The 16685-nt window shown below is 34.6% G+C and overlaps 2 protein-coding genes across 8 annotated transcripts; one reads left to right on the top strand and one right to left on the bottom strand.

The window, feature by feature from the left end:
- Positions 1–651: 651 nt before the first annotated feature.
- LOC115709361 (chlorophyll a-b binding protein P4, chloroplastic) lies at positions 652–2429 on the top strand. The gene is made up of 3 exons (XM_030637449.2): positions 652–1365; positions 1490–1905; positions 2035–2429. Exons 1-3 carry the CDS (start codon positions 1154–1156, stop codon positions 2169–2171), a joined length of 765 nt encoding a protein of 254 aa, XP_030493309.2. The 5' UTR covers positions 652–1153; the 3' UTR covers positions 2172–2429.
- Positions 2038–7134, bottom strand: LOC115709360 (agamous-like MADS-box protein AGL65). 7 transcript variants are annotated; one of them, XR_009686942.1, is made up of 13 exons: positions 6882–6984; positions 6160–6345; positions 5444–5503; positions 5327–5345; positions 5173–5237; positions 5071–5086; positions 4780–4841; positions 4005–4101; positions 3753–3800; positions 3531–3658; positions 3152–3321; positions 2932–2999; positions 2038–2791 (listed from the first exon to the last, which is right to left on the bottom strand). XR_009686942.1 is itself a non-coding variant. In XM_030637446.2 (13 exons), the coding sequence occupies exons 3-13, from the start codon at positions 6342–6344 to the stop codon at positions 2785–2787; spliced, it is 1077 nt and encodes a 358-aa protein (XP_030493306.2). In that variant the 5' UTR covers position 6345; positions 6482–6544; positions 6992–7103; the 3' UTR covers positions 2038–2784. The 7 variants fall into 7 exon arrangements, 6 of the variants coding, with proteins under 6 accessions (XP_030493306.2, XP_030493305.2, XP_060968152.1 ...); XM_030637446.2 differs by lacking the exon at positions 6882–6984 and adding exons at positions 6482–6544; positions 6992–7103 and having other exon boundaries at positions 2932–3321; XM_030637445.2 differs by lacking the exon at positions 6882–6984 and adding an exon at positions 6992–7134 and having other exon boundaries at positions 2932–3321.
- Positions 7135–16685: the final 9551 nt, after the last annotated feature.

Consider the following 16685-nt stretch of genomic DNA (forward strand, 5'->3'; position numbering starts at 1 on the left):
TTTTATTGGGCTTTTAGGGCCCAATTTGTAGCCCAATCTTTCGGTCCACGTGTTGAATTACACAAAAAATCCTACAGGCCTTCTCTTGGCCAACCAGACACCTGCAGAGAGCAATCTGGCCGACCATGGTATTGTCTAGAGGTAGATCTGCCATGGGGCCCACCAGCTTTTGTGAGGAAGTTGGTCTGTCACTTGATGTCCCGATTGCTGAGGTACTGACTTGGCCTTCTTGTGGGCGAGTTGTATTGCCACATAGCGCTAATTTTGTCTATGTAAGCACTGCTACGTCAGGTGAGCAAAAATTGTGATAACATCTTTTATTTATTTTTAATATTAAATTTATAATGACAATTTTATCCTTAAAATATATTTCTTACAAAATAACTACCATATATTACAGTTTAACTCAAAAGGGTAATTTAGTCAATTTAAGCATTTCGATTATGTTTTTTAATAAAGTAAACAAAATAAATCTCTATCATTCTATTTTCAAGCAATTTTAATAAACAACATATTACAAATATTAATTTTAATTGTTCTTCATTTATTTTATTATATTTGTTCATTAATTTATTCTATTCTAAATAATAAACGTGCCATAAAAACCTCCATCATATATATATTTACTATTATGGACAATGGTTACAAAGCCCAACAAACAATGGTGTGTATGGTTGACCAGCCCAAGTAAAGAATAGAAGATTAAAATTATCAGTTGCTGAAACCATATTGTGACATGTCATGCTCTCATAGGATGTTGAAGTCATATGCGGGACCCTATCATATCCACCTAAAAAAATCTTCACACGTGGCCTTGTTAAGTATACCCCACGGTATCATTACTCAACCAACAGCAACAAAGTAACAGATTTGTGGATACACCATCAAAGATAAAAGGATAAGGTCCAATGACTCTCATTGGCTAATCCAAAACCCACAAACGCATCTCCACCGTTGGATCTCAAAAATCACACAATCCAACCGTCCAATTTCAATAGACAACAACCACCACAGATATGTCATGTTATGAAATTTACAAAAGCCATGCACGAACATAGACTTTCTCATTTACCACTCCTACTGCTGCTACCACCACCACCATCATTCTAGCTCAAAAATCCATTTCAATATCGTATTCCGGCCGGGAAAAAGGATGGCGACCGTCACCACGCAAGCCTCGGCTGCTGTTTTCCGGCCATGTGCTTCAAGATCAAGATTCCTATCTGGCTCTTCTAGTAAATTAAACAGACAAGTGTCCATTAGGCCAGCAGTGATGACTAATTCATCTTCTACTTCCCTTAAGGTTGAGGCCAAAAAGGGTGAGTGGTTACCAGGCTTGACATCTCCAGCTTACCTCAATGGAAGGTATGTGACTTCAAAATTGGCTTTTAATTTATTAAAATTCACCAACTTTTGTCACATTAAAAAAAATAATTAAAAAAAACATTGATGAGAGATAATGACTGATTACTAAGACATGTTTGTGTAGTCTTCCTGGTGACAATGGATTTGATCCATTAGGACTAGCTGAGGACCCAGAGAACCTTAAATGGTTTGTCCAAGCAGAGTTGGTTAATGGTCGTTGGGCAATGTTGGGAGTGGCAGGAATGCTCTTGCCAGAAGTGTTCACCAGTATTGGAATTCTTAATGTTCCTAAATGGTATGATGCTGGAAAAGAAGAGTACTTCGCTTCTTCTTCGACCCTTTTCGTGATCGAGTTCATTTTGTTCCACTATGTTGAGATTAGAAGGTGGCAAGACATCAAGAACCCAGGAAGTGTCAACCAAGATCCCATCTTTAAGCAATACAGCTTACCCCCAAATGAGGTTGGATACCCTGGTGGCATCTTCAACCCCCTCAACTTTGCTCCAACTGAAGAAGCCAAGGAGAAAGAGCTTGCCAATGGTATGAATCCTAAGCTATAATTTTTTTTGGGTCAATTAGGCCAGTAATGTTTCTGAGTTTGTTTTAGGCAGTGCAGGGTATGAAGCTTTAAGCTAATTTGAGTTTTCATGTATGGATTTGTGTATACAGGTAGATTGGCTATGTTGGCATTCTTGGGATTCATTGTTCAGCACAACGTGACAGGAAAAGGGCCATTCGACAACCTCTTGCAGCACCTGTCTGACCCATGGCACAACACCATTGTCCAAACACTAAGTGGCAACTAAGATCATATCTAAGATAGATTTGATCAAAACCTGTTTCATTTGTTTTATAAGAGTGAATGAATGTTTTTGTGGTGAGACTTGAACCTTAATGTAGACAAGGATTTTTACCATTGTACAGGGGGCACTTAAATGGCATCGTAATTATTATTATTATCACTTCAATTACATCACTATCTACAATTAAAATATATGTTTTACAAACCAACAAATTATTCTGTAACACTTCCTAAACCCTAATCAAATTCTTGTGTTTGCTTATATATATCTACTCTACCACAAGAGCTGAATGAACCTCAATCATGACACTAAAATATGTATAGACAGCAACTCTTGCCCTGAATTCAGCATAAGCTCTTCATACTTGCTTTGAGGAAACACGAATGTTAATATTATACAGCAAAATCTATGATACTATATTTTTTATGCTATATATTGTTATATACAGTTAAGGTATATGGTAGCAGAGAGCTGCCGAAATAGTATAAAACCCATGACGACTAACATATTTTGGGTATTCTGTGAGTAACTCCACAGCGTGAATTAGGCCTCACCAAAAAACTTCAAACTCAATTCACATCCATGGTTTCTTTCAGTACAATCACAACGGATCATTTTAATTCCTGCACGAAATGACAAGAAAAGAAATTTGAAGTTAAATAATCACAGCTAAATACTAAAAACCATAACCCCTGGTTTATTTTCATCTAAATTATGCCACACAATGAACATATGACTCAATTTAATGAGAAACATTACAAACCTCTGCTGGCAGGAATTTTCGTTACACAGAGCAAGTCCGCAAGGCGCAAAAGCAGATATCCAGTCATGCTGAGCATTGTCATATATAGATGTAGGCAGTACACAATTGTTATTTACTTGATAATCCACAGAAGTCGTTTGTAGGTTCATCTCCATATTGATTTTCAATTTCTTATTGTCCAGTAAACTAGCTTCGAAAGAAGGATATGCATAATGCTCACCAAAATCAAGATTTAAGCCAGCAGTTCCACTTAGGTCATTCAATGAACAACCACCTTGTTCCATATTATTGAGTTGTCCTGGATTACCAACCTCCATTTGTTTGCCACTCCCATTGCTGTTGTAACTAGAGCATCCTGGAAGTGAAAAATCGGTGGTGCATTGAATCCCGCTATTAAGAAGAAAGCAAGAGAACATAAGAAAAGAGATATTGATAATTTAAGAGAATACTCAAGTAAGATATAACATAAACCTTTCATGTACAGATGTAAGATAAAAACATACACTGAAAAACTTACCATTATTAAGTGTAAAGGGAAAGGTGGATCATTTCAAACATCAAGATAAAGTAAGAGATAGTTGGTTCAGTAAGTCACTCACCCATGTGGCAGAAAGTTAGGCTCACCCGGTACCATCAAGGGTTGGTTTTCATTATTTGGAATCCATGACAAAGATTGTGCTTCTTGTGCATTACCTACCATTAACGGTGAATACATCTCATTCTGCAACTGCAAGGTAAGTGAGAGTGAGATAATAACTTAGAAGAGATTTACATTCACCCACCCTATCCCGCCACGAAAGAGAAAGGAAAGAATGTTGCACCTGGCCTGTGCAATTTAGCGGCAATAATTGGTGTTTTCTGAAACTTTCCTAAGGAGAGAACAACTAGTGTAAGCAATTAATGTCAAAATTAGATAGAATATAATATGGTCAGCTGGTTTGTTATAGACATAATATTTTATGTGCCATTGATGGACTATCTACTCGCATAATATATAAAAAAATATAATAGCTGTATAATTTTCATTTTAACCCTCTTAACTTGAAATAAGAAGAGACAGAGAGAGATAGTACTTTGTAAATTTGGATTTTGTTGATGGACTCCCTAAGTATGTCTTCTATTTGGATGATATTCTCTACATCATTGATCTGATCTGGATTACTCCAAAAGCTGGAAAATAAAGGAAATAAAAATTGCAAAACAGGTCAAGATCTCCACATACCGTGAACAGCAAAATTTTTTACTCAATAATAGTTGGAATCACATCAGCGTAAAGAAAACAGATTATAACAAATAGCATAATCACATCTCAATAAATTTACAACATATCACATCTAAAAGCTAGTTCTGATGATAGAGAACTTTAACAAATTGCAATTCTGTATCAATACAAGAATGCATTTCAAATTTGTTTGAAAAATAGAGTATGACAAATATATCTGAAATATACTAAATCTGAAATATGCTAATAGCAGTAAGTATGAATGGAGCTGCTATGGCTGTATGCCATGTATGCATGAATATGAAAGCACGAACATGAAAAAGGAATGGGACAAAATGGCCGCCGAAACACTATATTTTGTGCAGTAAGAAACTATTCATAGGTCAATTGTAGAACAAAGATGTAAACTCCATAGTTGCACCACTCTGTTTGAACCCCAGTTCCAAAGGATAAGATGTTAAGAAATGCAGACATACTAGAAATATGTTGTGAAAAATTTCTACCAAAAATTTAATGCCGTTACTATTTTTTTTTCTTTTGTATAATGCCACCTATATTAGTATTATCATCAACAAGACCAATAAGAAAAAGCAATACTTTAACAACCAAAAGCTCCAAAGGTGCACCTCAGTCTCCTCTGTAGTCCTGTCAACTGGGCTTGCAATACCCTAACTTGACTCATTGAATCCTGACAAAAAAAGTATACAACAATGTTTTACCAATACAAACAAACTAAATAAATTAAAAGTATCCAGCTACACCACTGTAACTACACTAGTCAGTACAGAGAAAATAACGCCCTGAGGCATGTTTATTACTCAACCCCACATAAACATTAAGGAGTGGGGTATGTGTGAGGTTTATTCATGCAATTACACCATCAAGCATAGTCCATGAACATTATATAAGTGCAGTACCTCAATTGTCTGAGAGCTGCAGAAACAAAAGCGTGATGACTCAGATGTTTCCAAATGTTACAACAAACAGAGGCTTAGAATCTAAATAGGGTAGCAACAAACCTTGAACCCATGAAATCCTGTATATTCACATCATGGTCCAATTTCTTGAAAGTTTTCTTCAGTGCCTATATAACAGCAATATATGCACATAAACTGAATGTAGAGGTCTAAGAACATCAATATATTCAAAGTGGAAAATTTACAACAATCTTACTTCAAGACTCTCCAGTTTCCTGTTGCATTCAGAAGAATCAGTTAGAATTGGACTCCAACATCAAAAGTACCAATTAAAATAAAGAAGTCATGAATCAACAGTGGGTTTCTTCAATACCTTTTCGCTCGTTCTTGACAAGTTAATTGAGAAAACTTTGTGATAACCTCTTCAAAATTACTGAAAAAGGCGAAATGAAAATTATATTAATCATAGAATAATTTGTCAGACATTGACCTATAGCTAAACTAGAAATCACATGATGGTCAGTTACACAGATTAAAAATTAAAGGTAAGACTTTCGTCTCCACAAATAAAACTGCAAGAACAAATGTAACACTCTGCTTTGATAATAGAGTACCCTTGTTGTTGAAGGACCGTTAAATAATGCAAAGAATTAACATCAATAATAAGGTTCTTTCTATGTTCTATATTCTTGACATCAATAATTGTAAACTTTTGTTCAAAAGTCTTCTTTGAAGTGTTTCCATTTCATGATAAGGTTCCAATAAAATACAACTACCTAGCACTGAATAATTTACTCCCATTTGAGAAATACAGATATCATACATAATTTTCATCTTCATGATATCATTCTCCCTATTCATATGGATCATTGGTAAGATCAAATTTGTACTTTTATCAACTTATTTTCTTACAAGTTATTGTTAGCAAATGATTAACAAACGTATCCTTTTTTTTTTCTTTTCCTTAATCAAATTCAATACTATCCTATCATACTCACCAAACAAGAGCTTAACCAAATAAGAATTGTATCTTAAATATGATATATACACATATAAAATATTGTTGTTAAGTTGCTACTATTATAGTACCTGCGCTCCCCTTGGTATAATGTAGGCTTTCCAGATGGGGAGAACATGAGAAGGGCTATATCTATATCACATAAGATAGATAGTTCCTTAGCCTTCTTCAAAATCCCATTTCTGCGTTTAGAATAAGTCACTTGACGGTTGCTAATGCTCTCTAATCTCTGAATTTTTAGTTTAAGCCTTCCCATCCTGCTAATGCATCAACAAACTGCTTAAAAATCTCAACTACAGTTTAATTTAACCAATATAATTTTTTAAAATTTCCTTCATTTCGACTGAATCCACATTTTTTAAGCTCACTTAAGAATAATAAATCTTACTTTACCAGCATGTTCAATACTCAAAGGCACCACCAACATAACCATAACATATTATGACCATACATAGCCTACAAATATTGCCCATAAAAAAAATAAATAAATAAATAAATAAAAAAAAACTAATCATTTGTTCATCATTTATATACATAGGCAATGGGAGGAAGTGAACAAATTGGTATATAGAATTATATATGAAAGAACAAAGCCCAGTTGAAACTCAACCATGTTATAAACGAGAGAATGTTATGACAAACATATTTAAATAAAGACAGAGACGGCAGATTGAATGGATTAAAAGAAAAACTTTAAACACCGACAACAACAAGCAGACCCCAATGAAGCTTATTAACATAAATGGGGAAAAAAAAAATAGGAAGAGGGTCGTTCAAGTGAGCGAGAACTAACATGTATTGAAGCAAACCAAAAAAAGAAAAGAGATTGGTAATGAAGAGAGATAAGAGAGAGAGAGAGAGAGAGAGAGAGAGAGAGAGAGAGAGAGTGAGAGAGAGAAGGACCTGAGGAGGTAAGAAATTTTGACGATGGGTCAAGCTGCAATCTCGGTATTTGGATTGAGCGAAACCAACCAGCACCGAGAGAGAGGTGGCATTGTGTTGTGGAGAAATGGACACTGCAAACACTCCAAATATTCAGAAAAGTTGAAAAGTAATTCTTTTTTATATTTATTAATAAAAATATTTTTACATTATATTTTATTAAAATATACTTATTTTTTTTAAGTTGGTTATTTTTTTTTTTTTTTAAGTGTGGCATAATGGTATTTTACAATCAATTAATATTTTGTACCTTAAAGGTTTTGGGTTCAAATCCATGACCTCTTTTTTTTTTTTAAGTTGGTTGTTTAGTATACTTTCATTCTCTATTAAAAAATATAATAAGAATATAATCTATAAAAGTTAGTATATCTTAAAAAAATATAAAAATAAAAATAAAAATTAAAATAGGTATACAATATAATTTTCTCGCAATAATTATTGAAGTTCCCAATCATGGGCCACACCAAAATATTAGGCTTAGCCCATGGCCCATCTAATTATATGAATTGGTATTAAAATACCAAATTTTACTACTATCTACTCAAAAATGTTAGTGTTGAGTGTATTTTGTAACAAATGATAACATATATGAATGAAGTCACGCACAGTGTCAATTGCGTGACTAGTCACGCACAATAAATAATATATATATGAAATATTAGTATTATGTTATATTATAATTTAGAGAAAGAAAATAGAGAAGAGATGAGAATTTTCTGAGTGTTTTATTCCAATAGGTGATCTCCTATTTATACACATACAAGAGTCAAATATTAAGAAACTAAGAAAAAGAGAAATTAAGAAAAAGGGAGTGTTGATTACATTAATGGTAATAAATAAAAGATTTGGACATCCACATAATTAATACTATTTATAACACTCCCCCTTGGATGTCCATAATAACTGCCTCATTAAAAATCTCGCCGAGAAAACCCAGTGGGACAAAACTCGGTCAAGGAAAAAAGAGTACAGTATGAAATTACTCCCCCTCATTTTGGCATTCATGGAGATCCTTTAATCGACGCATTCCAATCTTGTGAACCATCTTCTCAAAAGTTGATGTTGGTAATGACTTCGTGAATAAGTCTGCAAGATTATCGCTTGATCGAATTTGTTGAACATTGATATCACCATTTTCTTGAAGATTGTGTGTAAAGAAGAATTTTGGTGAAATATGTTTAGTTCTGTCTCCTTTAATGTACCCTCCTTTAAGTTGAGCGATGCAAGCAGCATTATCTTCATAGAGAATTGTTGGTACTTTTTTATTAGATGTTAATCCACATGTTCCTCGAATATGTTGTGTCATTGATCTTAACCAAACACATTCTCGACTTGCCTCGTGAATTGCAAGTATCTCAGCATGATTTGAGGAAGTAGCCACCAGAGTTTGCTTTGTTGACCGCCAGGATATAGCAGTGTCACCGCAAGGGAACAAATAGCCAGTTTGAGATCTGGCTTTATGTGGATCAGATAAATATCCTGCATCTGCGTAGCCAATAAGTTGTGACCCACAATTATTAAAATAGAATAATCCTTTATCAATAGTACCCTGGAGATAGCGGAGTATGTGCTTAATCCCTTTACAATGTCTATATGTTGGAGCAGAACTAAATATTGCTAATAAATTGACAGAGAAAGCTATATCAGGTCTTGTACAATTAGCAAGATACATCAATGCTCCTATTGCACTAAGATATGGTACTTCTGGACCAAGGAGCTCTTCATGTTCTTCTCTAGGTCAAAAAGGATCTTTTTCTACATCAAGTGACCTGACTACCATTGGGCTACTCAATGGGTGTGATTTATCCATATAAAACCGTCTCAAAATCTTTTCAGTATAAGTTGACTGATGAATGAAAATTCCACATTTTAAATGCTCAATTTGTAGACCAAGACAAAAAAAAAAATTCCTAAATCTTTCATTTCGAACTCTTTCTTTAGATATTCTACAGCTTTTGAAAGTTTTTCAGGAATTCCAATAATATTCAAATCATCAACATATACAGCAATGATAACAAACTCAGGACTTGAACTTTTTATAAAAACACATGGGCAAATAGGATCATTTTTATATCCTTCTTTTAATAAATATTCACTAAGTCGATTGTACCACATGCGTCCTGATTATTTTAATCCATACAATGATCTTTGTAATTTAATTGAGCACATTTCTCGATTTCTTGAATTATATGCATCAGGCATCTTAAATCCTTCAGGGATCTTCATGTAAATATCACTATCTAGTGATCCATATAAATACGCTGTGACTACATCCATTAATCGTATATCGAGTTTTTCTCTCACAGCCAGGCTAACCAAATATCTTAATGTTATTGCATCCACCACAGGAGAATATGTCTCCTCATAATCAATACCTGGCCTTTGAGAAAAACCTTGAGCTACAAGTCTTGCTTTGTATCTCACAACTTCATTTTTCTCATTTCTTTTACGTAAACATACCCATTTGTATCCAACGGGTTTCACACCTTCAGGTGTTTGGATTATAGGTCCAAATACTTTGCGTTTAGCAAGTGAATTCAATTCTGCTTGAATTACTTCTTTCCATTTTGGCCAATCTTTTCTATTTTGACATTCTTTGATAGATTTAGGTTCAAGATCCTCGTTTTCATTTATAATTTCTAGCGCTACATTATAAGCAAAAATATTGTCGACAATTACTTCGAGTCGGTTCCATTCTTTTCCTATATTGACATAATTTATTGAGATCTCACTATTTCTAATATTTTCAGGTACCTGAATCTCTTCAAGAGATTTGTTTATGTCAACATCTTCCTCGAAATTTTCAGCCTCTTCATTAGGGCCATCTTGATTATTTGCTCCCTTTCTTTTTCGAGGATTTTTATCTTTGGAACCGACTGGTCTACCACGTTTCAAACGTGCTTTAGAATCATTAATTAATTGTCCTTCTGGGACTTCAATTCGAATTGGAGCATTTTCAGCTGGAATATGTGATTTTGTAATTTTCTTTGGGTCAGTGAATGCATTTGGTAATTGATTTGCAATATTTTGCAAATGAATTATTCTTTGAACTTCAAGTTCACATTGATTTGTACGAGGATCAAATTGAGATAATGATTGTGCATTCCATATAATTTCTTTTTCCAGCTGTTTCTTTTCCCCTCCCCCTAAAGTTGGGAAACTTGTCTCATCAAAATGACAATCAGAAAAATGTGCTGTAAATACATCTCCAATTGTGGGTTCGAGATATTTAATGATAGATGGAGATTCATACCCAACATATATTCCCAGCCTCCTTTGAGGACCCATTTTTGTTCGTCGTGGTGGAGCAATCGGAACATATACTGTACAACCAAAGATTCTTAGATGGGAAATATTTGGCTCCTGACCAAAAGCCAATTGTAGTGGGGAGAATTTGTGATATGATGTTGGCCTAATGCGTACAAGTGCCGTAGGATGTAAAATAGCATGTCCCCAAGCTATAATTGGGAGTTTTGTTCTCATAAGTAATGGTCTTGCGATTAATTGGAGGCGCTTAATAGATGATTCTGCTAGACCATTTTGTGTATGTACATGAGCAACAGGATCTTCAACATTTATCCCTATTGACATACAATAATCATTAAAAGCCTGTGATGTAAATTCACCAGCATTATCAAGGCGGATTGTCTTGATTGCATAGTCTGGGAATTGTGCTCGTAATCTGATTATTTGAGCAAGCAATCTTGCAAATGCTACATTACGAGTAGATAATAAGCAAACATGTGACCATCTAGTTTATGCATCTATCAATACCATAAATTATCTGAATGGTCCACATGGTGGGCAAATAGGCCCACATATGTCGCCCTGAATTCGTTCAAGGAATCTAAGGGATTCAATTCCAACCTTTACCGGTGAGGGCTTAATGATTAACTTTCCTTGAGAACAAGCAGCACATGAGAACTCACTGGATAAAAGAATCTTTTGGTTCTTCAATGGATGACCATGTGAGTTCTCTATTATTCTACGCATCATAATTGAACCGGGATGGCCTAACCGGTCATGCCAAATAACAAATAAATTTTTCTGGTTTGTGAACTTCTCGTTCATAATAACATGAGTTTCTATTGTACTTATACGAGTAACGTACAAACCTGAAGACAAACCAGGTAATTTTTCTAATATGCATTTTTTTCTTGAAACAATAGATGTAATGCAAAGATATTCAAAATTATTTTCATCTATTGTCTCAATATGATATCCATTACGACGTATATCTTTGAAACTCAACAGATTCCTTTTTGATTTGGTGGATAATAAGGCATCATCTATAATAATTTTTGTTCCTCTAGGCATCAATATAATGGCTCTTCCGGAGCCTTCAATTAAATTTGCAGTGCCTGATATTGTATTAACATTTGCCTTCATTCTTGACAAATTTGAAAAATATTTTTCACTTCTAAGTATTGTATGAGTGGTTGCGCTATCCACCAAACACATATAATGACCATTATTTGTAGAATCATGTATAAAATGACAAATGTCCATTACTTCATTAACAAAAAAAAAAAACATAATAAGTTCAAAATATAAATGCTTAAATAATAAAAGTTCATTACATAGACATGCCAAATAAAATAAACACCTTAAAGTAAATAAATGATAATAATAAAAAAACTGTTGGAAATTATTTTACCAGGATCTTAGATCTACTCACAAGTATGTTGTTTAACACCCTAAATATGAACTTTCTAAAACGATGAAATAAACACATATAAAGTTTAGGAAACCTTACATTGGGTGCAGCGGAATAATATGACTCCTTCCGTTCAGATATCTAGCCCTTGATTCCTTTCTGTAGCAGAGCATTATCAATATCTGAACCTGGATCTCTTTCTCTGAATCTTTGATGCTAAAACTCCTTCTTGCTGAAAGTCTTTCTTCACGATCTTCCTCACTATGATTGAGGTATCACTTGCTGTGTGTGGGCACTACTCATACACTAAGAATTTTGAAATTCAAGAGGAAGAGAGAGAGAGTGGGTTCGGCCAAAGATAGGGAGAGAGAAGGCTCGGGTTTTTCTGATTCAGAAAGTGTCAGAAGAAGTGTAATTTTCCTGAAGCCTTCACTATCTATTTATAGCATTCCACTAGGGTTAGGTTTGAATTATTTGGCATTAAAATAATGAAAATATCAGAGGGAAAACCCTACAAAAGTGGCCGGCCCTACATAGTGGATTTGGGCCTCACTTTTTGCAATTTTGCAGTTTTACCTTTTCTGCATCTGATTTTCTCAAAAACGCCAATTTTTTAATTCAACCATTTAAATGCCAATTCTAACTATTTAATAACTATAAATAATTATTAAATAATATTGTCATTTATCATATTTATTAATTGAACCATACAAAGTGTCATAATTAACAAATATGCCCCTATAAACTCTTTCTTTACAATTTCGCCCTTACTTAGTGAAAAATTCACAAATAGACATAGTCTAATTTGAGAATTATAATTGATTAATCAAAACCAATTACATGAGTCTTACAAGCAATATTATGTCAACTAGTGCGGGGACCATGGGTCTATATAGCCGAGCTTCCAATAAGTAGATCAAGAATTTATCACTAAAATTCACTAACTTATTAATTCTTCGTTGAATCCACGCATAGAACTTAGAATCACACTCTCAGTTATATAGAATGCTCTATATGTTCCACCATATAGACGCATCATTAGTTATCCATTGTTATAATCCTAATTTGATCAATGATCCTCTATATGAATGATCTACACTGTAAAGGGATTAAATTATCGTTACACCCTACAATGTATTTATTCCTTAAAACACTTGACCCCGTATAAATGATATTTCAGCTTATGTGAAATGAGTACTCCACCATTTATGTTCGTTTGGTCAAGCTCGAAGGAGATCATCCTTTGCTTACTATTCGCCAGATAGAAGCTATAGATTCCATGTTTATGATAGCGCTCCCACTCAATTGCACTACCGTGTTCCCAAAATGTACGTATCACCCTGACCTAAAAGTAGGCTTAACTAACAAATCAAAGAACACGAATAGCCTTTCAAGATTGAGCCTAATCATAACAGGATTAAGAACATTTGATCTAGGATCAACTAGGCGATATTGACTTGAATAGATATTACGGTAAGTTTAATAAATCTAAGTCAAAGTTCAATATCGGTCCCTTCCGATACATACTCCATGCATCCAACCTGAGCTTTACTTTAACCAATGCTCTGGAAAGAACATAGCATTTCTCCAAATGCAAGTAAACTCTGTTGTAGATTATGATATCAGTAAAACCCTATGTCTGATAAATCTAGGAAACTTTATTCACATAGTCATGTTTACTTTCCAATGTGTTGACGGCACAATAAACAGGATCAAGTATGTGAAAAGGGTTTCAGATGAATTTATACATTATGTACATATAATCATGAAATAAATCATGTGAACCATGCAACATCAAATGTTATTTCTGATCTATATTAATAAGCAAATCTGATTATATTGAAATGAGTTTTATTTAGGGCATAAAACTCAACAAAAACATAACAAAGAAAAGTGACTAATTGTGGACATTCCCATCTCCATTATCGATATTCATGTTGTTATTAATGAGATCTTCATAAAAAAATCTGCAACATCTAAGTGCGTAATATCCAAAGGCTCTTTGAGAAAACCATCATCTTGATAGACAAAATTTGCTTCTATTTTCTCCTTTCCTTTCACAGATGCTTGATAAAGATCAGCAAGGTGTTTTGCCGTACGATAGGCACGTGCCCAGTGTCCTTTTATTCCACATCTGGAACATAAATTTTCAGAATTTCTATGATTATTATTTTGAGGATCTTTTCCCTTGTTCTTAGTAGTTGTGCTTTTCATTGGAGTATATGAATTTTTATTTTGACCATTATGATGCCAAACATTGCTTCAACCGCGATCGCGACCACGACCGCGACTTTGATTATGGTCACGACCACGTCTATTACTTCAATTATGATCACGACTACGACTGTGATTATGATTGTCAGCAATTGTAGCATTCACTTCAGGGAATGGAGCATACCCAGTTGGGCGAGATTCATGATTTTTCATCAAAAGTTCATTATTCTGCTCAGCTACTAGAAGACATGAAATCAATTCTGAATATTTTTTAAAATCTCGCTCTCTATATTGCTGCTGCAAGAGCACATTAGAGGCATGAAAAGTAGTATATGTTTTTTTTCTAACATTTCATAGTCAGTAACTTTTTCTCCACACAACATTAATTTAGAAGTGATAATATTGCAGAGTTATAATCACTAACTGATTTAAAATCTTGCAACCTCAGGTGCAACCAATCATTCTTAGCCTTTGGCAATATGACAGTTTTTTGATGGTCATATCTTTCTTTCAAATTTTGCCAAAGCACAAGAGGATCTTTTACGGTTAAATATTCAGATTTTAACCCCTCATGGAGATGATGGCGAAGGAAAATTATAGCCTTGGCCTTATTTTATTTTGTTTCAGTATTTTGATCTTTGATGGTGTCTCCAAGACCCATAGCATCTAAATGGATTTCAGCATCAAGAATCCATGACAAATAGTTTTTTCCAGAAATATCAAGTGCCACAAAATCAAGTTTTGCAAGGTTTGCCATGGAGAAAACTATATCAATATAAAGTGTAAATTATTAGACATATACATAAATTTTGGAAAAAAAAAATACAACAAAATATAGTACAATATAGAATAAGATAATAAGAGTAAACAATATAATATGATAAACAAATCAACACACATATATAATATATAAGCATCTATATAGATATATATAAGCATAGACATATATTGTATAAATATTAATTCATTAAAAAAATGGCTAACTCGAATGTGTTTCAGTCAGATGAGTATATATATATATACATATATTGTAACACCCTAACTAGCATATGCGTATTACGTGATTTTTAAACATACTGTGCAGCTCGTTGCTAATCAACGAGGTTTATGGAAAACGTGATTAATTAAAATTTTTGCTTTTTAATTAAACTTGTAAAATATTTATACAAAAGACTCGGGATCCCGATTACAAAACCATTTACAAAAGTTAACTGTTTATACAAAATAAATCTCGCCTAGCGACTAGTTACAAAAATAGCCTCGCTGTCCCGATGATCGTACGCTCCAGGCCTAACCGCCCCGACATGTACAATCTTCACCGGCTCGCTCACGGTCCATCAGCTCTAGCCTTGCCTTTACCTACACATAAACATAGCACTGTGAGTCGACAGACTCAGTAAGAAAAGCATAATAATATTCATACATAAACCCCGGTCATGATCAGACGCCCATACCCCTGATCCTAACCCTAACTGCCGTGTCCAACACGATACTGAGTCCCCCTAACTGCCGTGTCCAACACGGTACTGAGTTCTGAACGTTCATAGGGACGATTACTATTGACAAGTAACGACGATCGGTCGAGCCGGTCATACTCCGCCGTTGGTCATACTCCAGCCTGTACCGACGTGTTACAGTATCAGCCTGATCGGTCGAACCGGTCATACTCCGGCTGCTGGTCATACTCCAGCCTGTACCGACGTGATACGTCAAATAGTACGGAACCACCAACCTAGGTGTCAGCCTGATCGGTCGAACAGGTCATACTCTGGCTGCTGGTCATACTCCAGCCTGTACCGACGTGACACAGTTGGATGGTTCGAAGCCAACATACATAACTAATGTAATCTAACAGGCTTCCTACATGCACGCTAAACATGTAATCTACATATGCATACTGTTATACTAATCTTACCTGGATTCCGAATTCAGGTGTGCCACAACCCGACTGGAACTATCTCATACGGCGGACATGTGCTCCTAAACCATAAAAATCACAACACTATAAGTGATACGCTAAATCACTTTCCGGGGACTTAAACTAGGAACTAAAAGTTTCCCTATCGATAAAAAGCATGGCAATACCCCAAAAAACATAAAATAGAGGAAAAGTAGGGTTCTTGAATTTTCCCCAACCGGTAGACCGGTTGCCCTACCGGAATTCCGGTTCTGGGAAATTTCAGAACCCCATCCGGAATTCCGGATGTACAGCCGGAATTCCGGTTCCTCGCAGGCAAAAATTCAAAATTTCACACTTTGCTCAAATCAACTCCAAACCATACTAAAACTTCCAGACCTAGTCCATATAACCCAAATAACATTTCTAAAGCATTAAATTCACCCAGAACGCACAGAAACGAAAAACACCATTAAAGCCCAAGCTTTGAGTTCCAAAACTCAAACTTGGTTAATAACAACTAACATGCATCCAATCCATGATTCAAACTCATAATCAAGCATATAACAACTGCAGAAACTAAAACCTAACTCATGCAAACACTACAGCCACCAAAACCTCAATTTTTCTTTGAAAATTCAAGCTTTTTAACAAGAATTCTATCCAACTAGAGCAAGAAATACTAGCATGCAATTCAACCTAATTAAACCTACTTAAATCAACATTTTAATCATGGAAACAACAACAACAATTAACAGCAGCAACATCATCAAAATCATCATGCATTACTCATCTTTTTCATCAAAAATTTCAAGAAAACAAAGTAAGAAAACTAGACAAAGAAATACCTCTTCAAGGATTACACAATACTTGCTGAAAATTACTAG

This window comes from Cannabis sativa, chromosome 3 (genome assembly GCF_029168945.1).
Source record: "Cannabis sativa cultivar Pink pepper isolate KNU-18-1 chromosome 3, ASM2916894v1, whole genome shotgun sequence".
NCBI lineage: Eukaryota > Viridiplantae > Streptophyta > Magnoliopsida > Rosales > Cannabaceae > Cannabis > Cannabis sativa.